This window comes from Salmo trutta, chromosome 17, assembly GCF_901001165.1.
Source record: "Salmo trutta chromosome 17, fSalTru1.1, whole genome shotgun sequence".
Lineage (NCBI taxonomy): Eukaryota > Metazoa > Chordata > Actinopteri > Salmoniformes > Salmonidae > Salmo > Salmo trutta.
Window position 1 is genome coordinate 7,792,781 of NC_042973.1, and position 24,849 is coordinate 7,817,629.

Consider the following 24,849-nt stretch of genomic DNA (forward strand, 5'->3'; position numbering starts at 1 on the left):
GCCGAAGTCGGTCCCTCTCCTTGTTCGGGCGGCGTTCGGCGGTCGACGTCACCGGCCTTCTAGCCACCGCCGATCCACTTTTCATTTTCCATTTGTTTCATCTTACACACCTGGTTTCAATTCCCCTATTACATGTTCATTATTTAACCCTCTGTTTTCCCCATGGTTTTTGTGCGTGATTGCTTTATGTATGTTCAGTCCGTTATTGTGGGCTCGGTATTACGACATGTTATTGGAATATTTGAGTAAAGTTACTTGTGTTACTCATCTCTGCTGTCCTGCGCCTGACTCCTCTGCACCAGCTACACCCAGACCACTACATGAAGACCCTGTGTCCAGGCCCATGGGGGGGCCCAAGAGACAACAAAATAAATAATACCATTTTTAAAAAGTATGTATTTTGGCAATATACTGTATAGGCTATATTAAATTTAAAAAAAATAATGTTTTTAAATGTAACTACGCAAGCCAGTTAAGAACAAATTCTTATTTACAATGACAGCCTAATGGGGAACAGTGGGTTAACAGCCTTGTTCAGGGGTAGAATGACAGATTTTCACCTACGCTCTAACCACTAGGCTACCTGCCGCTGCCTTGTGCCACTCTGCTAATCGTCAGATGGGGAGAGGAGAGGAGGACCCACATTGGGTAACTGGGGTGGCCCTGCCTTGATTGGGTAGCTGATTGATATATATATATATATATATATATATATATATAATTTTATTCCATTATAAATACATGTGACTGGTCAATTGTGAGAGTCAGGTTCTGGGCCCAAGTCTGTAAAGAGGGGGATACCTAGTCTAGTCAGTTGTACAACTGAATGCCTTCAACTGAAATGTGTCTTCTGAATTAACTGAATTAATTAATTATCAGAGAGGTGCGGGGGGGGGGCTGCCTTAATCAACATCCACGTCTTCGGCACCCGGGGAACAGTGGGTTAACTGCTTTGCTCAGGAGCAGAACAACATATTTTTACCATGTCAGCTCAGTGATTTGGTCCAGCAACCTGGCCCAACACTCTAACCACTAGGCTACCTGCCGCCACTATGGCTACCTACTGCCCCTATAGGGGGCCCAAGAGGCAAAACAAATACAAATCACAATTTTTTTTAATGATTTTATATAGTGAACATAACCACACCACCAAAACGAAAATGCATTTTACTTAATGAGGAGGAAAACCGAGGTGAAATCAGTATGTTCAGGCCCACTTTAAACTAGCCACTCCCAACAAATGCATCAACCACACAGCATGTTAATAATGTCATGCCCACATCATCTGAAAGTAATTTTAAATCAAGTCAGTTAGCAATATAATCAACATAAGAGATGATTTGGCATGTTATTTTTAATCAATGATTCCAAATGAGCACAAGAAGAAAGTTGTTTTGTCTGAACCTAGAAACGCCTTGAAACAGGTTTGTCAGAGAGGGACACAACCTAACATACCACAATGGGGTCGAAAAACAGGTTTGATTGAAAGGATCACAACCTAACATACCACAATGAGATGGAAATAAAAAGGTTTGATTAAGAAGGGCCCAACCTAACATACCACAATTGGGCTCCCGAGTGGCGCAGCGGTCTAAGGCACTGCAGCTGAATGCAAGAGGTGTCACTGCAGACCCTGATTTGATTCCAGGCCTGTGTCACATCCGGCTGTGATTGGGAGTCCCGTAGGGCGGCGCACAATTGGCCCAGTGTCGTCCGGATATGGCAGGGGTAGGCTGTCATTGTAAATAAGAATTTGTTCTTTACTGACTTGCCTAGTTAAATAAAGGTTCAATAAATAACGATGGGTTGAAAACAGGTTTGATTGAGAGGGGCCCAACCTAACAAAGGAAAACAACACAAAGAATACATCTTAAAAAGTATTACATTTAACATAATAAAAAAAAGCTACAAAATATTTAGCTAAAAAAAATTACAAATAATTCTAAATAGTCTGCCATCATTTATAGAAAAAGCGGTTTAAATCTTCACAAAGCAGTCTTTTATTTACTACATCCAAGTTCAGGGTGTATGGAGATATTTCCACATATTGTAATCAACAAGTTTAAATCAATATCTACCAGTCCCTGTCATACAGTAAAGTACATAACCTAATCCCAGTCAATACAGTTGATGTTGAAGTATTCATATACCTTTTACAACTCACTTAAAGGATACCTCAATGGGAAGTGTTACCAATATCACTCACTTTTAAAAATCATAGCTATTCTTTCAAAGTTAGAGTATGAACTTGTATATTTATGCACCTACATTTCAATTTTCCCCACTCCATTTCAAATTATTGACAAGTTAACAATCAACAAGAAGGCTATACAGATGTCTGATGAATCAGTGGAGATTATGAAACCGGAACGGTATCTATATAGGTGAAGGGTGTGGTGGGTTGAGTGCTAGGGGCGGGTTGAGTGCCAGTGGGGGGTTGAGTGCCAGTGGGGGGTTGAGTGCCAGTGGGGGGTTGAGTGCCAGTGGGGGGTTGAGTGCCAGTAGGGGGTTGAGTGCCAGTAGGGGGTTGAGTGTCAGTAGGGGGTTGAGTGTCAGGGGAGGTTTGAGGGCCAGTGGGGGTTGGGCCAGGGGAGGGTTGAGGGCCAGGGGAGGTTTGAGTGTCAGGGGAGGGTTGAGGGGTAGTATAGGATTGCTGGCCCCCACACTGGGCGCCGCTACATTTTGTGAAATGTTTCACTGCTATCTTCAGAGGTCCAAGGCCATTATTGCTTATTTGCCTCAAGAACTGAAATACAAGAAATACATTTATGTATATGTTACTTTAAATGTGTAAAAACAATTAATCAAATAGAATTACCTGTATATGTAGAGATCCCCATCTTATTGGTAAATCTACACATTTACAGGGGAATCTATAGATTTACCAGATAGACAAATATTTTCGGTAAATGTGTAAAGAGGCCTTTTGAACATCAGTAAGATTTTATGCAGGCAGATAGTAGCATGGGTCTGTGTGTATGGGGCCAAGTTACATTTTGGGCCAAATAAGTAACGTGGGGATTTTAGATCAACAGAAAGCTCTTGGTGAGATCTATCTAGGTCAAAACCAACACTATCAATCATGTTGCTTTAGCTCTCGTGTCAAGTTCTCACCAAAACTCTCCACCAGCAAGGCTCCTCTGCATGCCTCATAGCTAACTCTTGTGAGCAAAACAAAAAACAAAAAAGTAATTAATCTAACACATGCGAGCAGAAAACTGATTTCAAAATACAAAAGCAGGTCCTTGTCCTGGGTGGATCTAACCTATCGCTTTCTATTGATCTAAAAGAACCAAGATGGCCCAACATTGTAATCTTGCACACACATACATGATACTATCTGCCTGCATTAGCCTACCACTGTTCATAAGGCTTCCCTTTACACATTCAGCAGGAGATCTACAGATTCTCTTGGGAAAGTCACCAGCATGACCTGGAATCTATAGATTTACAGTTTTTAACCATTTACCGTAACGTTGGAATTTCAAATACATTTTATTAATTCCAATTCTTCATCCTGTTTACTATTTTGATTCAAAATTACAACAGGAATTTATCAAGCATTCAATTCTGAATTGATACCAACCTGACAGAGGGACGACAGACAGAGGGACGACAGACAGATTGTCAACATACCTCCTCAATGTTTGAAACGAGTGCATCGTTATCCAGATTTTCATAGCTGGATAAATTCACCGCTGCATGTGCAAACGTGGTCAGGTCTGAGGAAGATGGAAGTGATGAGACACATAAATACAGATAGTTAAGGTCAATGTTCAGGGAGTATATACTATACTATATATTTCTGCAACGCTGTGATTTTTGGACCCTTCCCTTGTACAGTGCTTTCAGAAAGTATTCACACACACACACCCACATTTTGTTGTGTTACAGCCTACATTTACAATGGATTGAATTGAGATTTTTTTTGTCATCGGTTTACACACAACACCCCATAATGTCAAAGTGGAATTATACATTTTTAGAAATTAATAAACAATGAAAAGCTGAAATGTCTTGAGTCAATAAGTATTCAATCCCTTTGTTATGCCTACATAAGTTCAGGTGTAAAAATCTGCTGATCAAGCCACATAATAAGTTGGATGGACTCACTCTGTGTGCAATAATAGTGTTTAACATGATTTTTGAATGACTACCACATCTCTGTACCCCACACATACAATTATCAGTTACCTCAGTCGAGCAGTACATTTAAAACACAGATTCAACCACAAAGACCAGGGAGGTTTTCCAATGCCTCGCAAAGAAGGGCACCTATTGGTAGATGGGTAAAATTGAATATCCCTTTGAACATGGTGAAGTTATTAATTACACTTTGGATGGTGCATCAATACACCCAGTCACTACATAGATACAGGCGTCCTTCCTAACTCAGTTGCCGGAGAAGAAGGAAACGCTTAAGGATTTCACCAAGAGGCCAATGGGGAATTTAAAACAGTTACAGAGTTTAATGGCTGTGATAGGCAAAAACTGAGGATGGATCAACAACAGTGTAGTTACTCCACAAAACTAACCTAAATGACAGAGTGAAAAGAAGGAATACTGTACATAATAAAAATATTCCAAAACATACTGCAAAAACAAATGTGGTAAAGCAATTCGCTTTATGTCCTGAATACAAAGTGTTATGTTTGGGGCAAATCCACTACAACACATCACTGAGTATTGTGTGGTGGAGGGGCTAATATGATAATTATTGTACAATAATAATTCTTGATTAAATAGGAATCTGTTATGACAAATCAAGAGACACCAGTCAGAATGAACAGTCTTAGTAATGCTAACCCTTAGGATGGTGCTACAGTTACGCTAAGGGTAATATGAGGATCGTAGGAATAATAATTCATTTAATATCTGAAGGAATGCTTTCCTTTGAGCTTTTAGAGCTCATTTGATTGTTTCCTACATTGTACAACACACTATATTGTACAGTACCAGTCAAAAGTCTGGACACACCTACTCATTCCAGGGTTTTTCTTTATTTTTACTATTTTCTACATTGTAGATTAATAGTGAAGACAAAAAAACGATGAAATAACACATATGGAATCATGTAGTAACCAAGTGTTAAACAAATCAAAATATATTTTATATTTGAGATTCTTCAAAGCAGCCACCCTTTGCTGTGATGACAGCTTTGCACACTCTTGGCATTCTCTCAACCAGCTTCATGAGGTTGGCTGGATTGTATTTCAATTAACAGGTGTGACTTGTTAAAAGTTAATTTGTGGAATTTCTTTCCTTCTTAATGCATTTGAGCCAATCAGTTGTGTTGTGACAAGGTAGGGGTGGTATACAGAAGATAGCCCTATTTGGTAAAAGACCAAGTCCATATTATTGCAATAACAGCTCAAATAAGCAAAGAGAAATGACAGTCCATCATTACTTTAAGACATGAAGGTCAGTAAATCCGTAAAATGTCAAGAACTTTGAAAGTTTCTTCAAGTGCAGTCGCAAAAACCATCGAGCGCTATGATGAAACTGGCTCTCATGAGGACCGCCACAGGAAAAGAAGTTACCAGCCTCAGAAATTGCAGCCCAAATAAATGCTTCACAGGGTTCAAGTAACAGCCACATCTCAACATCAACTGTTCAGAGGAGACTGTGTGAATCAGGCCGTCATGGTCGAATTGCTGCAAAGAAACCACTACTAAAGGACATAAGAAGAAGAGACTTGCTTGGGCCAAAAAACATGAGCAATGGATATTAGACCGGTGGAAATCTGTTCTTTTGTCTGATGAGTCCAAATTTGAGATTTTTGGTTCCAACCGCCGTGTCTTTGTGAGACGCAGAGTAGGTGAACAGATGATCTCTGCATGTGTGGTTCCCACCGTGAAGCATGGAGGAGGAGGTGTGATGGTGTGGGGGTGCTTTGCTAGTGACACTGTCAGTGATTTAATTAGAATTCAAGGCAAAGTTAACCAGCATGACTACCACAGCATTCTGCAGCAATTCGCCATCCCATCTGGCTTGCTCTTAGTGGGATTGTCATTTGTTTTTCATCAGGACAATGATCCAACACACCTCCAGGTTGTGTATGAGCTATTTTACCAAGAAGGAGAGGGATGGAGTGCTGCATCAGATGACCTGGCCTCCACAATCACCCAACCTCTATCCTCCTGATTCCTGCTTACAAGCAAAAATTAAAGCAGGAAGCACCAGTGACTCGGTCTATAAAAAAGTGGTCAGATGAAGCAGATGCCAAACTACAGGACTGTTTTGCTATCACAGACTGGAACATGTTCTGGGATTCTTCCGATGGCATTGAGGAGTACACCACATCAGTCACTGGCTTTATCAATAAGTGCATCGAGGACGTCGTCCCCACAGTGACTGTACATACATACCCCAACCAGAAGCCATGGATTACAGGCAACATTCGCACTGAGCTAAAGGGTAGAGCTGCCGCTTTCAAGGTGCGGGACTCCAACCCGGAAGCTTACAAGAAATCCTGCTATGCCCTGCGACGAACCATCAAACAGGCAAAGCGTCAATACAGGGCTAACATTGAATCATACTACACAGCTGCGAGCTAACCCAGTGACACGAGCCTACCAGACGAGCTAAATGCCTTTTATACTCGCTTCGAGGCAAGCAACACTGAGGCATGCATGAGAGCATCAGCTGTTCCGGACGACTGTGTGATCATGCTCTCCGTAGCTGACGTGAGTAAGACCTTTAAAAAGGTCAACATTCACAAGGCTGCGGGGCCAGACGGATTACCAGGACGTGTGCTCCGGGCATGTGCTGACCAACTGGCCATGAAGTGCTTTGAAAGGCTGGTAATGGCTCACATCAACACCATTATCCCAGAAACCCTAGACCCACTCCAATTTGCATACCGCCCAAACTGATCCACAGATGATGACATCTCTATTGCACTCCACAATGGACTTTCCCACCTGGACAAAAGGAACACTTATGTGAGAATGCTATTCATTGACTACAGCTCAGCGTTCAACACCATAGTACCCTCAAAGCTCACCACTAAGCTAAGGATCCTGGGACTAAACACCTCCCTCTGCAACTGGATCCTGGACTTCCTGACGGGCCGCCCCCAGGTGGTAAGGGTAGGTAGCAACACATCTGCCACGCTGATCCTCAACACTGGAGCCTCCCAGGGGTGCATGCTCAGTCCCCTCCTGTACTCCCTGTTCACCCATGACTGCATGGCCAAGCATGACTCCAACACCATCATTAAGTTTGCAGACGACACAACAGTGGTAGGCCTGATCACCGACAACAACGAGACAGCCTATAGGGAGGAGGTCAGAGACCTTTGATGTCTTCACTATTATTCTACAATGTAGAAAATAGTAAAAATAAAGAAAAACCCTTGAATGAGTAGGTGTGTTCAAACTTTTGACTGGTACTGTATATGAATAACATGATGATGATTGGGAATGTTCAAAAGAGGATCATGAGCTAGGATTGTTACGATCACAGACAGAAAGAATGCATGCCTTGCTCAGGAAGTAAATGGAATTGAATACAATAACATCTGGGCTGTATGTAAGTACTGTAAATCACTTTGGGCTAATTAATTCTATATTAAGAACTAACTAAGTTGATGGCAAGCAAACTTTGTTAGTCACATTTGGCCCACAATGTACATTTAACATAAAAACTAAATTCCCACGTACTTGCTGCAGGAAACATTGTTGTTGTTGGTTGGACGGTTGTGGGTGTTGATGTATCCTCTGAGACACCAGTTGTGGGTGTTGTTGTTGTCGCTGTTGTTGTATCTTCAGGGACAACGGTTGTCATTGATGTGTAATCCGCGAAAGCAGTTGTGGTTGTAGGTGTTGTGGTTGTTGATGCATACCCAGGGACAGCAGTTGATGTTGTAGAAGTTGTGGTTGATGGTGCCAACAACGGGTTAGCAGTTAAGGTTATGGAACTTGTGGTTGATGTTGTAAACGGTGGGTTAGCTGTTGTGAAGAAAGAATTGATGTAGCAAAAACAGATTATCATCAATGCTGATTAAACAAATGTACAGCCTGTTGCACAATTTTGTGAAAGACTTGGTGTTAACCACTCAATCCCAAATGTTTGCAATGTTGTGGACTTTGAATAGAGTGGAGGATGTGTTGCCACAAGAAATATAGCCTGAATGTCCAATAATAAGTTAATGCTGTCATAACAAAAACGGTGAACTGTAACAGTCATGTCATTGCAACAGCGGATGCTGTTTGACTAAATGTAAACAAGCGTGCGTCTCTTCTACCACCACAAGTTGACTGGAAAAAAGTAGACATTTAATTTAGGTTCCGAACAATATACACTGCTCAAAAAATAAAGGGAACACTTAAACAACACAATGTAACTCCAAGTCAATCACACTTCTGTGAAATCAAACTGTCCACTTAGGAAGCAACACTGATTGACAATACATTTCACATGCTGTTGTGCAAATGAAATAGACAACAGGTGGAAGTTATAGGCAATTAGCAAGACACCCCCAATAAAGGAGTGGTTCTGCAGGTGGGGACCACAGACCACTTCTCAGTTCCTATGCTTCCTGGCTGATGTTTTGGTCACTTTTGAATGCTGGCGGTGCTTTCACTCTAGTGGCAGCATGAGACGGAGTCTACAACCCACACAAGTGGCTCAGGTAGTGCAGCTCATCCAGGATGGCACATCAATGCGAGCTGTGGCAAAAAGGTTTGCTGTGTCTGTCAGCGTAGTGTACAAGACCATGGAGGCGCTACCAGGAGACAGGCCAGTACATCAGGAAACGTGGAGGAGGCCGTAGGAGGGCAACAACCCAGTAGCAGGACCGCTAACTCCGCCGTTGTGCAAGGAGGAGCAGGAGGAGCACTGCCAGAGCCCTGCAAAATGACCTCCAGCAGGCCACAAATGTGCATGTGTCTGCTCAAACGGTCAGAAACAGACTCCATGAGGGTGGTATGAGGGCCCGACGTCCACAGGTGGGGGTTGTGCTTACAGCCCAAAACCGTGCAGGACGTTTGGCATTTGCCAGAGAACACCAAGATTGGCAAATTCGCCACTGGCGCATTGATGCTATGGACTGGCCCGCCCGTTCCCCAGACCTGAATCCAATTGAGCACATCTGGGACATCATGTCTCGCTCCATCCACCAACGCCACGTTGCACCACAGACTGTCCAGGAGTTGGCGGATGCTTTAGTCCAGGTCTGGGAGGAGATCCCTCAGGAGACCATCCGTCACCTCATCAGGAGCATGCCCAGGCGTTGTAGGGAGGTCATACAGGCACGTGGAGGCCACACACACTACTGAGCCTCATTTTGACTTGTTTTAAGGACATTACATCAAAGTTGGATCAGCCTGTAGTGTGGTTTTCCACTTTCATTTTGAGTGTGACTCCAAATCCAGACCTCCATGGGTTGATAAATTGGATTTCCATTGATCATTTTTGTGATTTTGTTGTCAGCACATTCAACTATGTAAAGAAAAAAGTATTTAATAAGATTATTTCATTCATTCAGATCTGGGATGTGTTATTTTAGTGTTCCCTTTATTTTTTTGAGCAGTGTATATAAGGCTCTATGATTGGCTGGCGTTTTTAATTTAAAAAAAATCAAAATGTAACCTTTATTTAACTAGGCATGTCTTCCCTGTGGCTCAGTTGGTAGAGCATGGTGTTTGCAACGCCAGCCTGGTGTGTGCAACGCCAGGGTTGTGGGTTCGATTCCCACGGGGGGCCAGTACAAAACAAACAAACAAACAAAAATGTATGAAATGTATGTATTCACTACTGTAAGTCGCTCTGGATAAGCACGTCTGCTAAATGACTAAAATGTAAATGTAAAAATGTCAGTTAAGAACAAATTCTTATTGACAATGATGGCCTACACTGGCCAAACCCGGACGACACTTGGCCAATTGTGTGTCGCCCTATGGGATACAGCCTGGATTCAAACTAGGGGGTCTGTAGTGATGCCTCTAGCACTGAGATGCAGTGCCTAAGGTTGCTGCACCAGGGGGTCTGTAGTGACACCTCTAGCACTGAGATGCAGTGCCTTAGACCGCTGCACCGCTCGGGAGCCCAGTGTTAAGGCTGCGCTAGTGTCAAACGCATGCTCTTTGGCCAATTTCGACTTGTGAAAGTCAGCGCTCTGATATTTTCCAACCCTGGCGCCAATTTACCTGTCTTATATCAGCTTGCTTGCTCTGAGGGGTGGACATATTTGAGGTGTGTCCTTAAAAACGCTGGGAAATGTGCCAATTTCAAGCAGCGCTACTGTTGATATTTCAGACTGACCAAAAGCTGGTCTTGGCAGTAACACAATTGGTTATGGTATTGATCTTGCCAGCAGACGCACACAGTAGCTTAATCAGTAGCCTTTAAACAAGGTTTTATTAAAATATCACGAGCAGCAAAACAGTCAACAGGCGTTCACGTTTTTTCTTTATATTGGACATTATTTTTGTCCATGCAACTTCTGTGAAAAGTTTGGACTCATTAGGTCTATGTGTGATGCCCATTGAATGGAAGGTGTCAGTGACTGTAGGAAGTCTGTCTAGGTCAAGTTATTACAATAGAATGAAAGGTGTCAGTGACTGTAGAAAGTCTGTCTAGGTCAAGTTATTACAATAGAATGAAAGGTGTCAGTGACTGTAAAAAGTCTCTCTAGGTCAAGTTATTACAATAGAATGAAAGGTGTCAGTGACTGTAGAAAGTCTGTCTAGGTCAAGTTATTACAATAGAATGAAAGGTGTCAGTGACTGTAAAAAGTCTCTCTAGGTCAAGTTATTACAATAGAATGAAAGGTGTCAGTGACCGTAGGAAGTCTGTCTAGGTCAAGTTATTACAATAGAATGCAAGGTGTCAGTGACCGTAGCAAGTCTGTTTAGGAACTGCTTATTAGAATGCTTATTGTTTTTCCTTTATCATTTTGTAAAAAAAAATGGCATCTTCCACTTTCAAGCTTTAGGACCTAACTGTTAAATCGCGGTAATTCCTTGGTGCTGAATCCGCTTGTTGCCATGGCTATTGGCCTGTTAGTTTGTTTATCTTTCTATTGGCAAAGTCACAAACAGGCCATAACAACAGTGATAGTAGGTGAATCTTAATTTTACGTTTGGGCAACGGCCAACTGTCCATGGCTCAAATATGCAGTGAATTTTCTAAATGCAACTGAAATGTGTTTAGATGAATATTTCCACATTGAAGCCAATAAAAAAAGGATTATATTTTTGTTATAACTAGACCTATTGTAGGGTTACTGTCTGCTATTTAATAATCAATATTCAGTGAATGAACATCCATGCCTCCTGCCATGTGCACACATTGCCTTATGCTCATGGAACGAGAAATGCAATTTATGATGTCATGCTTCTGATAAAAATCCTATTTTGAAATAAGGAGTGGCTGTGGTTCTGGATCTTCTGGAACACAGAAGTTTTGGACTAAGGATAGAGATTTCTGCACATGTTTAGGATCCGCTGCAGATTATTAATTTGGGGACAGGTTGAAAAGCATTAAACATTTATGGCAATTTAGCTAGCTAGCTTGCACATGCTAGCTAATTTGTCCTATTTAGCTAGCTTGCTGTTGCTAGCTAATTTGTCCTGGGATATAAACATTGAGTTGTTATTTTACCTGAAATGCACAAGGTCCTCTACTCCGACAATTAATCCACATATAAAACGGTCAACCGAATAATTTCTAGTCATCTCTCCTCCTTCCAGGATTTTTCATTCTTTGAATTTATATGGTGATTGGCATCTAAACTTTCATAGTATTACCATGACAACACAGTTCGTCTTTCAATCATCCACGTGGGTATAACAAATGAGGAGATGGCACTTGGGTATCTGCTTCTATAAACCAATGAGATGGGAGAGGCAGGACTTGCAGCACGATCTGCGTCACACATATAACTGATATTTTATTCCTTGGTAACGCAGACGCTCGTTGACGCACACGAGCAGTGTAGTCGGGGTGTTAGTTTTGAGAAATACGTTTCCAGAGGGGCGGTGGCGAAAACTCAGTTTATATTTATTTACTATTATTTAACTTGGCAAGTCAGTTAAGAACAAATTACAATGACGGCCTACGTAGCCTCGGCCAAATAAACATTATTGTTGTTTAAAAAACAGTTTTTTAAAAATCAAATTAAACGAAAAACAATCAAATGTATTAAAGATTCACCATCCATGGGTTTATTTCGTCTGCTATTTCTGGAGAAGTGCAATTATGATCTGTAAGATGGTTCCATGTTTCTAAAACATTACATTTGTGAGTGGTATACCGGTCAGTGGATTTCCCCCCTTACTCTTTATATTGGATATTTATCCAGCTCCTGTGAAAAGTGTTGATGTGTGTAAAACCCTCCATAGTCTATGTTGCTCTGTCTGTATTATATGCCTACGCCCGCGGGAGCAATGACGGTGCCTGTTACTATGTTTATAGACATGGCCTATTTAAAACAAGTTGTTTAGGGTTTTAATTAGAATTTGATTGGAATTATACACTGTATTTTTAGGCCTTATCAATAACCTAGGGAATTTAATCTTGCTTAGTGACTACGTTTGGCATGTCCATGTCCAGACTGCAATTTATAGTAGGCCTAGCTCCTATAACAGTGCGAATACTATTTAGCCTATTTTTAACAACGTATTTCCATAATGTGTGCAACTCGGATATGCTCAAATCTGACAAAGATTCCAATGTGGATTGAAAGATCGGGTTGTGCGTCATATCAGAAGCATATCATAGATGTGTACACACTTTATTTGATGACAAGATTACGTCAACGTTTATGGTTAAAATAATCTTCATTTTCTGCAACCCATTACCAGTTTAAAGTACACATCAACTGGACAAAAGTAATTCAATAGCTATCAATTAACACAATGTGTCATAATTCCTACAAAGCGATTTTTTTGTGAAACTCACTTTGACCAATAAAACACGGTGTATAGGCTCGCTAGATAAGACACAATAGCCTTGACTGAATCTCAACATACCAATACCTACATTGATATATATTGACTACACAAAAAAATAGGATTCAGAAGTGGCTACTTACTCGTGAATTGCCCCGAGGACAGGGCGAACGCTCCAACAAAGAGAATCAAATAAAGCATTGTGAATGTGGGCAGTAGAGAAAGGTTCGTTAGCAACACAAACAAACGGATTTATTCCAGTGTCTTTTGAATTTTTTTGCAGATCTGTCTAGTATTATACTGGTTGAAAGTGGGAGTGGTCTGGTCATCTAGAAACCTGATACCTCCTTCTCTCTTTTCACCTGTGATTAAAACACGGGCCTGTGGAATTCAATGTTTATTGTCCCATCAAAACAATGGTGCTACATACAGTGAGCTCCAGAAGTATTGGGACAATTAATTTTTTTTCTTCTAGTTTTGGCTCTATAATCCAGCATTTTGGATTTTAAATTATACAATAATCCTGAATGAATCGTGAATAATGACGATTGAGAAAGTTACAGAGGCATAAATATCATACCCCCTGTTTACTAACCTCCCCTGTTATTGTAATGGTGAGAGGTTAGCATGTCTTGGGGGTATGATATAAAATGCTAACCTCCCCTGTTATTGTAATGGTGAGAGGTTAGCATGTCTTGGGGGTATGATATTAAATGCTAACCTCCCCTGTTATTGTAATGGTGAGAGGTTAGCATGTCTTGGGGGTATGATATAAAATGCTAACCTCCCCTGTTATTGTAATGGTGAGAGGTTAGCATGTCTTGGGGGTATGATATAAAATGCTAACCTCCCCTGTTATTGTAGTGGTGAGAGGTTAGCATGTCTTGGGGGTATGATATAAAATGTTAACCTCCCCTGTTATTGTAATGGTGAGAGGTTAGCATGTCTTGGGGGTATGATATAAAATGTTAACCTCCCCTGTTATTGTAATGGTGAGAGGTTAGCATGTCTTGGGGGTATGATATAAAATGCTAACCTCCCCTGTTATTGTAATGGTGAGAGGTTAGCATGTCTTGGGGGTATGATATAAAATGCTAACCTCCCCTGTTATTGTAATGGTGAGAGGTTAGCATGTCTTGGGGGTATGATGTTATATGCTAACCTCCCCTGTTATTGTAATGGTGAGAGGTTAGCATGTCTTGGGGGTATGATATAAAATGCTAACCTCCCTGTTATTGTAATGGTGAGAGGTTAGCATGTCTTGGGGGTATGATATTAAATGCTAACCTCCCCTGTTATTGTAATGGTGAGAGATTAGCATGTCTTGGGGCTATGATATAAAATGTTAACCTCCCCTGTTATTGTAATGGTGAGAGGTTAGCATGTCTTGGGGGTATGATATTTGTGCGTCTAAATTTCTCACTCATCATTATTCACGATTCATTCAGGAACCGCATCCACATTAATGTAGTAGTGTTTAGAAATATAATATATTTTTTATTTTACAATGAAAGTGACTCCAAAATGACAATACATTTATTACTATTAATTTCTATTGGGCACAAAATATTCTGAAACAGAACCAAAACAAACAGCAAATGCATCCAACAAATTTGTAGTCACAAGTTTGATGTAGTCGTTGTGTGCTATGAATATGTGACCAATATGTGCGGTACCGGAGTGCCAAGTCTAGGACAAAAAGGCTCCTCAACAGTTTTTACCCCCAAGCCATAAGACTCCTGAACAGGTAACCAAATGGTTACCCAGACTATTTGCATTGTGTGCCCCCCCCAACCCTTCTTTTACGCTACTGCTACTCTGTTCATCATATATGCATAGTCACTTTAACCATATCTACATGTACATACTACCTCAATCAGACTGACTAACCGGTGTCTGTATGTAGCCTTGCTACTCTTATTTTCAAATGTCTTTTTACTGTTGTTTTATTTCTTTACTTACCTAAACACACACACACACACACCTTTTTTTCACACTATTGGTTAAAGCCTGTAAGTAAGCATTTCATTGTAAGGTCTACACCTGTTGTATTCAGCGCACGTGACAAATAAACTTTGATTTGATTTGAAATAGTTAAATTTTTACTACTTTAATACACATATAAGTGAACTTGTCCCAATACTTTAGGTCCCCTAAAATGGGGGGACTATGTACAAAAAGTGCTGTAATTTCTAAACGGTTCACACGATATGGATGAAAATACCCTCAATTAAAGTTGACAGCCTGCACGATAACCTCATAGTCATTGTATTATTTCAAATCCAAAGTGCTGGAGTACAGTGTCATTGTCCCAATACTTTTGGAGCATTCTGTAGAACCAATAGAGAACCAATATGTCATGATCGTCGTAATGATCGGACCAAACTGCAGCGGGGATGTGAATCATCTTCTTGATTTATTAAAGAAATGAACACTGACGAAAAACAGTCCTGTACGGTACATAGACTATACATGGAACAACCACCCACAAACACAAGAGAAAATAAACCCACTTAAATATGGCCTCCAATTAGAAGCAACGACAACCAGCTGCTTCTAATTGGAGGTTGTTCCCAAAACTAACATAGAACTAGACAAACTAGAAAACCCACATAGAAATAGAAAACATAGAACATAAACCAAAAACCCCAAAACACACTAAACAAACACACCCCTGCCACGTCCTGACCAAACTACAATAACAAATAACCCCTTTTAATGGTCAGGACGTGACACAATAAGGGTTCATATATAACCCCTAAAATATCTTTAGTATTTTTTTTTTTTACCAGAACCCTCAATGATTGAATCTTTTTCTGAAAAGGGTTCTTACATTTTGACCAAAGAACCAAAAGGTTCTATATAGAACAATGGAATGTTCTAGGCGTAAAACTGGTATTTGTTCATTTCTCAAGTAAAGGATTAGCCAATGTCTTCTCAATCTTGAATAACTGCAACATGCTGTAACGTTCGTCGTATTGAGTGGACCAAAACGCAGCGGGAACATGTATACTTACCTTCTTTATTAGAAGGAAAAAACACAAACAAAATAACAAACAATTGACCACGAAGACAGTCCTGTAAGGCTAAACGCTATACACTGAACAACTACCCACAAACACAGTGACAACAACCCCTTACTAAAATATGGCCTCCAATTAAAAGCAACGAAGAACAGCTGCTTCTAATTGAAGGCCAAACCAAAAACCCTGAACATAGAAATAGACTAAATAGACCAGACATAGAACATTGCCCAAAAACCCCCGAAACAAACTAAACAAACACCCCCTGCCACGCCCTGACCAAACTACAATAACAAACAACCTCTTTTACTGGTCAGGACGTGACACATGCAGCACATTGTTTCCAAGGGCAAGGTGAATTACTGGAACTGAAACCAGAATGCTAACAGACAGGTTCTCTATGTAGATTTTAAATTTCTTCCTTCTTCCTTGTATAGTTCAGATTACTTTTCTGGCAGCAGAAGCAAACATAATAGCATTAATAGAGGCAATTTACATTGTGTGTGTGTATGTGTGTATGTGCGTGCGTGTGTGTACCAAGGGTTTGTACTGAGTTGGGATTTTGAAGGTCTGTGCTCCTTTAACATGTAATACATTTCAAAAGGGTATAAAACATATTAAAATGTGATCATTTTGGAGGTTGCGTACGTACATACAAAAAAATCAAATGTGTTGGCCCAATTTATATAAAAAAAACAAGGATATCTCTAGCTACAATAACCACAGACACAAGCAAGAGACAGGCAAGAGACAGGCAAGAGACAGGCAGGAGACAGGCAAGAGACAGGCAGGAGACAGGCAAGAGACAGGTATGAGACAGGCAAGAGACAGGTATGAGACAGGCAGTTTTTAATATTTATTGTCTCTTTTCCTTCTTTTAATAAGGACGGTCACAATCTCCCACCTAACATGTTTTTCATTTCATGCCCACATTATCTGCAAAATATTTGGTAACAATTTATTTTGACTACATATCCATAATGCATTTATGACACATCTATAAGCGTTTCATGAATGTGCCATAACAGGTCCCAACCACATTATTGAAGGTTAATTAAATATATCCATAGCATATCTATAGCACATTCATGTCATGCTATGCAAGAGCTCATTTTTAGGTACCTTAATAGATGCATCATTACAACGACAGCTTAGTGTCATCATTTTGGCTGTTCTCAAAAGTGTGCTTCTGCCATACCAGTGTTAATGAATATCTCAAAAGACGAAACCACATTAAGAAAATTATGTTTCAAGTTTTAACGTCACGTGCACAAGTACTGGGAAATGCCTTTCTTGTAAGCTCCAAACCCAACAATGCAGTAATCAATAAGAATGCAATACTAAAAATAACAAGGAAAAAAAAAAAACATAATAAATTGAAATAAGTAGAACACGAGAAAGTGAGAAGTTATGTAAAGGGTCAGTTCCAGGGTCTGTTCCAATACCATATTTACAAGGTGCAGGGATACTGGAGTGGTAGAGGTAGATAGGTGTAGGGGTAAGGTGACTAGGCATCAGGATATATGATGAAGAGAGTAGCAGCAGTGTAAAGGATGATTGTATATGAGCGTGCGTGCGTGTGTGTAGAGTCAGTATGAATGTGTGTGCATGTTATGTGTGTTTGAGCAAATTAAGTGAGTGTGTGAGTGTGTGTGTGTGTGTGTGTGTGTGTGTGTCGGAGTGTCCGTGAGTGAGTGTGTACAGTCCTGTGAGTATGCGTAGAAACAAAAAGTGCAAATGAAATCAAATATATTGGCAATATATGGTGATATACAGAGCCGTGAAAAAGTATTTTCCCCCTTTCAGATTTTCTCTATTTGTGCATATTTTTGATATTGAATGTTATCAGATCTTCAACCAAAACCTAATATTAGATAAAGGGAACCTGATTTTATGATTAACAAAACATTTTCTTGTTTTTATTTATTTAAAGTTATGCAACACCCAATTCCTCTGTGTGAAAAACTATTTGCCCATTTACGCTCAATAACTGGTTGTGCCACCTTTAGCTGCAATGACTGTAATCAAATGCTTCCTGTAGTTATTGATCAGTTATTTAGCAGTCTTATGGCTTGGGGGTAGAAGCTGTCTTGGAGCCTGTTTGTGTGAGGACCGATGTTACTGTACCGTTTGCCAGACGGTAGCAGAGTGAACAGTCAGTCTACGGCTTGGGTGGCTGAAGTCTTTCACCCTCTGTAGCGCATTGTGGTCAAAGGCGGTGCATTTTCCATACCAAGCGGTGATCCAGCCAGTCAAGATGCTCTCGATGGTGCAGCTGTACCTGTTTGAGGATCCAAGGTCCCATGCCTAGGGCTGTGGCGGTCGTGAAATTTTGTCAGCCGGTTATTGTCATGCGAAAGACTGCCAGTCTCACGATAAATGACCGTTAACTAACATAAACACATTTAACATCTCCATGCCTCCACGCATACAAGACGAATTCAAGTCGCTGATGCTTGTGCCTTTGGAACATCTACATTTTAAAAAAGTCTAATAAATCAGTTTAACATACACCATCACAATAAATCCATGATTTATTTTAGGCAGGTCTAAAGAAACATTATGATATGAAGAAAATGTATTTCAGAAGAACAGAATATGAGTTGGTCTATAGTATGTTATCTGGCTATGCACCATGCCATAGGCTGTAGGCTTGTTCATTTAGCAGTCCCTTGCCATTATTTTATATGATTTTATAATAAGAAGAATATAATTGAATTTCGCTGAATTAAATAGAAAGGATATTTTTCCCATTTCGGTGCAAGTGCACATATGAAGTGGCTATGTCGAGTGTAAACGTGATCATTTGATACAGGTCCTAGAATACATGCTTTTACACTCAAGCCAGCTAGATTTAGAGTTATTTGGCAACTTTAGTTGTGAACGATACAAACCTTGGAGCTCTTGGGAAGCTCGTGGGAACAGGGACAATGGTGATCCGTTTGAAACATGTTGAGATTACAAACTGGCACAAGGACAGATTGAAAATGTCCGTGAACACACTTGCCGGGTGGTCTGCGCATGCTTTGACAACGCGCCCTGGTATTCCGTCTGATTGTTAACCTGTTTAATTGTTAACCTGTTTAAACACGCTTTGCTCACATCGGCCACAGAGAGCGAGATCACACAGTCATCCGTAAAAACGTGGGCTTTCACACAAGGCACCGTATTTTATCCCTCAAAGCAGCATAAAGGGCATTTAGCTCGTTTGGGAGTCCTGCATCTACATCTACTATCTGAACCTATTTCAGTGTAAAGAATATATTTTTCATATGCAACGGAAGAAAAATAGGCCTGTTTATACTACAGTACTGTATGTTAGATCCATTGTACAGAATCGATAAAGAAACTGTCAAAATACAGTAAAATCAAAATCATAAGCCAAGAAACAAAATCAGTCATGTCTGTTGTTTTGTTCCGGACACAGTTTTTCATCGACATCACAGGTGATATTCTCCTTGGCCAGACAGTGGGGGAAATGTCTTCTGGCATGACGCATCCACCGCTGACAGGACTCTGCTGGAATGTCACCTGTGGTGGAATATTCCATTCAAGTTAGAGAGACTTTGTCATTTCTTCAAACAATCATCTTTATTCAATATCGATTAATTATTGCAATAATGAAACCAGTCAACTCAACAGTCTTGACTGTTGGGCTGAGTAGCCTAACTGAAAACATATATTAAATAGGACCTACAAATGCTTAGTCAGGCTGGTTTTAACCCCTCCCATAAGTCACCCTGGTCCAACTGCTGGTTATCTGCACGGGATCTTGTTTTACTTCCAACCCACTTAGTTTCTCAGATGCCAGGATGATGAGACAATGAGGCATTATTCTAAGCTCTTCCAGGCTCTCTCTATCTCAGTCACACAAACCTCATCTTGTACATGGAATGCCAGCTCTAGGTTTTTATCACCAAGTCATTGTCAGCTCAAACTATCTCTAGCAAAACCCATGTCCTTGACCATTCGCCCAGACTAACTGCAGGAAGCTAGAGTGGAAACCACATCTTTACAGAAACACAGAATTAAACAGAACAGAAATATCCTACTATTTGTTAAGTATATAAGCGTTAACTATTAATATAAAAAAAAATCATGTAAATATGTAATTTTTCTATCACACACCACAGGCCTCCTCCATTGCCTGGAGAAGGGCCATACGTTCATGGGATTTGCGATCATACATCTTCCAATGCCATGCTGAAAACAACTCCTCAATGGGGTTGAGAAATGGGGAATATTGTGGGAGATAGAGAATTTTAAACCTGGGATGGTCATGGATACCAGTTGCGGACCTGAGCAGCCAAATGGAAACTCACGTTGTCCCAAGCTAGAACATACATTTGCTGCTCAGGATCACCTGGCCCTCTCTACTCTGGCTGAAAAATATTCTCATGTAAGGTGTTCAGGAAATTAAGGAGATGGGTAGTGTTGTATGATCCAAGGGTAGCATGGCGGTGGAGGACCCCATTGTGGCTCATAGCTGCACATATGGTGATATTTCCACCACGCTGGCCAGGTACCCCGTTCACCAATGATGTTCCTTCCTCTCCTCCTCCTTGTCTTTGCTAATTTCAATCCAGCCTCATCTATGAATATGAGTTTCTGGGGGATGGGACTTGCATCCACCTCCATGATTCTCTGAAATAACAGTGAATTCTGTAATTGCTGTATAGTAAAGTTCACCGGCAACATCAAAGAGTCTCTAATGATTCATGAGTGTAATACCAGTACAGTACTTACTTGCACATATTCCTACCGTTTATCTTTCAGTCTTTGGGAATTACTTTCAAATTGGACTCTGTAGATTTGCTTCACCCCGGAGATGGTGTTTCTTTAAGGATGCAGGCTATGGTTGATAAGCTCACTCTGATGTTATGGAAGATGGCAGGGTTTTCACTAATCTGTTGTTGGATTTCCCGCAGTCTTATGGCATTATTTTCAACTACCATTTTGCACAATGGCAGCCTCCTGTTAGTCTGTAAATAGACCCATTCTACCACCACATCGTAATCATTGTTCAGTTCTGCAAAAACATAATAGCATACAGTACAATAAACACTACAGTAATACAGTATACAAGATAAACATGTTACAAAGTAGTATAGCTCCCAATTTCATACATTACTTTGTTTTCCTTTATATCATGTATTGAGTCTACAGTTTTTACTGTGCTTTACGTTGCATTACTGTCACATAGTAAAAGTAGTAGATAGGTCCAATGTCTACAGTACGTACATATTCTCATTTTGGAACGTCCAAATGATGGATGCTACGATGAAGCGACTCAGATTGGCCTGGACTCTCTGCCCAGCCTCTCTCAAGGTCAAATCATGGTTGACCACAAGGTACACCAAAGTCGCCCGAATTTCATCAGAGATTACTCTCCTTGTTCTTGATCTACCTCCACCTCTACCTTCGCCTCCACCTCCACCTCCACCTTCACCTCCACCTCCACCTCTACCTCCGCCTTTGCCTCCACCTTCGCCTCCACCTCCGTCTCCACCTCCACCTTTACCCTCGCCTCCACCTCCACCTTTGCCTCCACCTCCACATTTGCCTCCACCTCTACCGCCACCTTCACCTCCACCTCTACCTCCACCTTCGCCTCCACCTTCGCCTCCACCTCCACATTTGCCTCTACCTCCACCTCCACCTCTACCTCCACCTCCACCTCCACCTTTGTCTTCACCTCCACCTCTAACTTCAGCCCACCTCTACCTCCAACTTCACCTCCACCTCCACATCCACCTTCGCCTCCACCTCCGCCTTCACCTCCGCCTCCACCTTCACCTCCACCTCTACCTCCACCTTCACCTCCACCTCCACCCTCGCCTCTACCTCCACCTTTGCCTTCGCCTCCACCGCTACCTCCACCTTCACCTCCACCTCTACCTTCACCTCCGCCTCCACCTTTGCCTCCACCTCTACCTCCACCTTCACCTCTACCGCCACCTCTACCGCCACCTCTGCCTCCACCTTCGCCTCCACCTTCACCTCCACCTTCACCTCCATCCATACCTCCACCTCCAACTTCTTCTTCGCCTCCACCTCTACCTTCGCCTCCACCTCTACCTCCACCTCCGCCTCCACCTTCGCCTCCACCTCTACCTCCACCTTCGCCTCCACCTCTACCTCCACCTTCGCCTCCACCTCTACCGCCACCTCTGCCTCCACCTTCGCCTCCACCTTCACCTCCACCTCTACCTCCACCTCCACCTTCTTCTTCATCTCCACCTTCATCTCCACCTCTACCTCCACCTTCGCCTCCACCTCAACCTCCACCTTTGCCTCCACCTCTAACTCCACCTTCGTCTTCGCTTCCACCTCCACCTTCGTCTTCACCTCCACCTCCACCTTCACCTCCACCTCCACCTCCACCCCTACCTCCACCTTCATTTTCATCTCCACCTCTACCTCCACCTTTGCCTCCACCTCTACCTCCACCTCCAACTTCGCCTTTGCCTCTACCTCCACCTTCGCCTTCGCCTCCACCTCTACCTCCAACTTCGTCTTCGCTTCCACCTCTACCTCCACCTTCGTCTTCGCTTCCACCTCTACCTCCACCTTCGCCTTTGCCTCCACCTCCACCTTCGCCTTCGTCTACACCTCTACCTCCACCTTCGTTTTCGTCTCCACCTCTACCTCCACCTTCGCCTCCACCTCTACCTTCACCTTCGCCTCCACCTCCACCTTCACCTTCACCTCCACCTCTACCTCCACCTCCACCTTCGCCTCCACCTCTACCTCCACCTTCGCCTTCGCCTCCACCTCTACCTTCACCTTCGCCTCCACCTCTACCTCTCTCTGCCAAGTTTGCTTCCATTGTTCTCCAAACACAGGATTACTCACCTGTGGCCTTTTTCTCCATACCAAAAGACTGATTGCAAAGTGATCAAAGTGATCATTTACACAATTAGTGTTTGCACATGCGAAGAGTGAATGTGATCAATTAGTAATTGAGCTTAGCTTGTTGAACAGTGTTGCTTTTCATTTGCGCACAATATATTTTAGTTGTGAATGTTGTGCCGAAGGTAAATACTTGTGTGTTGTGTTTTGCCAAATGTTTGTTATTGAATTGCTATCTGAGTGTAAAGCAAAACATGTGCCAGTAGTATTGCAGATTTGGTGTCTGATTCTGCTAAACGAGTTACAGATTTGGGTCGTTATGCCTCATGGGCCAGTTTTAGTGTATAAACTATTGGGAAAAACTGTAGTTGGCAATATCAAAGGGTTTTGTTATGAACAAGTCATCTGTCTCAATGAAGGATGGAGCCAAGTTTGCTTTTTCTGCCTAGAATTTCATTTAAAGTATTCCAGAGCTTTTTACTACGATTCTTTATAGAATTTATCTATATTTATCTATTATGGTATAGCTTGTTCTTATTTTTATTCAGTGTAGATATGTGATTTCTCCTTGACTTTATATTTGCCAGTCTGCTGTGTTGTCAGTCTGATTTGCTATTCCCTTTGCCTCATCCCTCTCAGCCATACAGTTTTTCAATTCATCATCTATCTATGGGGATTTGGCAGTACGTTTCTTGATGGGTGCATTCCTATCAGTAACCGGAATAACCAGTTTAATAAATGCTTCAAGTGCAACGTCAGGTTGTTCCTCATTACACACACTAGACCAACAAATATTTTTCTTTGACATAGGAATCATTGTAAAAACTCTTGTATGATCGCTTATACAGAATGTTAGGTCCAGTCTTTGGAACTTTGGCTTTCCAAGATATGGCTATTATATTGGGTAACCCACTTCATTACTTTGATACATGTGGTAAACCATTTGTGAAATATTATTCATGTAAACTGACATTATTTGTTGCTTAATTTCTACTTCTTAGATGCATATAATGTCCAGGGCATAACTTAGCCTGGTGGAACCAGCCTGATCACCATATAATGTCCAGGGTATAACCTAGCCTGGTAGAACCAGCCTGATCGCTGTGTTCACCATATAATGTCCAGGGTATAACCTAGCCTGGTGGAACCAGCCTGATCACCATATAATGTCCAGGGTATAACCTAGCCTGGTGGAACCAGCCTGAACACCATATAATATCCAGGGTGTAACCTAGCCTGGTAGAACCAGCCTGATCGCATTTGATGATATCTGAAGTGAAATAGAATGGTGAACACAGCGATCAGGCTGGTTCCACCAGGCTAATCATAACCACCATTGATAATCTAATCAGTGCTGTGTGTGTGTGTGTGTGTGGGACCTGTGTGTGTGTGTGTGTGTGTGTGTGTGTGTGTGTGTGAGATCTATCTTTGATGGAGGGCCAGCAGCTGACCTACACTGCTATGCCCATCAATGAGGCTCTGGCAAAGACCTTACCTCCATTCTCACCTCTTGCCTGCTCACCAACGGACGTCGATTGGGGAGAACAGAATTAGGTAGGTTTATTCTGACCTTCAACATAGAACCTGTTTGTGGGTCAGATATCACCTATTCTAAATGCCATTGATAATAGAACAGTGACTGTGTGTGTATGTGTTCACAGATGCATGAGATGCAGCGAAACCTGGCACTCAACACATCCACTCAACACATCCACTCAACACACCCACTCAACACACCCACTCAACACACCCACTCAACACACCCACTCAACACACCCACTCAACACACCCACTCAACACACCCACTCAACACATCCATTCAACACATCCACTCAACACATCCACTCAACACACCCACTCAACACACCCACTCAACACATCCACTCAACACACCCACTCAACACACCCACTGAACACATCCATTCAACACATCCACTCAACACATCCACTCAACACACCCACTCAACACATCCACTCAACACATCCACTCAACACACCCACTCAACACACCCACTCAACACATCCACTCAACACACCCACTCAACACACCCACTCAACACATCCACTCAACACACCCA

At 41.8% G+C, this 24,849-nt stretch overlaps 1 protein-coding gene across 1 annotated transcript; it reads right to left on the minus strand.

The window, feature by feature from the left end:
* Positions 1–1,336: 1,336 nt before the first annotated feature.
* Positions 1,337–13,175, minus strand: LOC115151520 (mucin-2). The gene is made up of 4 exons (XM_029695519.1): positions 13,040–13,175; positions 7,665–7,952; positions 3,637–3,722; positions 1,337–2,746 (listed from the first exon to the last, which is right to left on the minus strand). Exons 1-4 carry the CDS (start codon positions 13,095–13,097, stop codon positions 2,357–2,359), a joined length of 822 nt encoding a protein of 273 aa, XP_029551379.1. The 5' UTR covers positions 13,098–13,175; the 3' UTR covers positions 1,337–2,356.
* Positions 13,176–24,849: the final 11,674 nt, after the last annotated feature.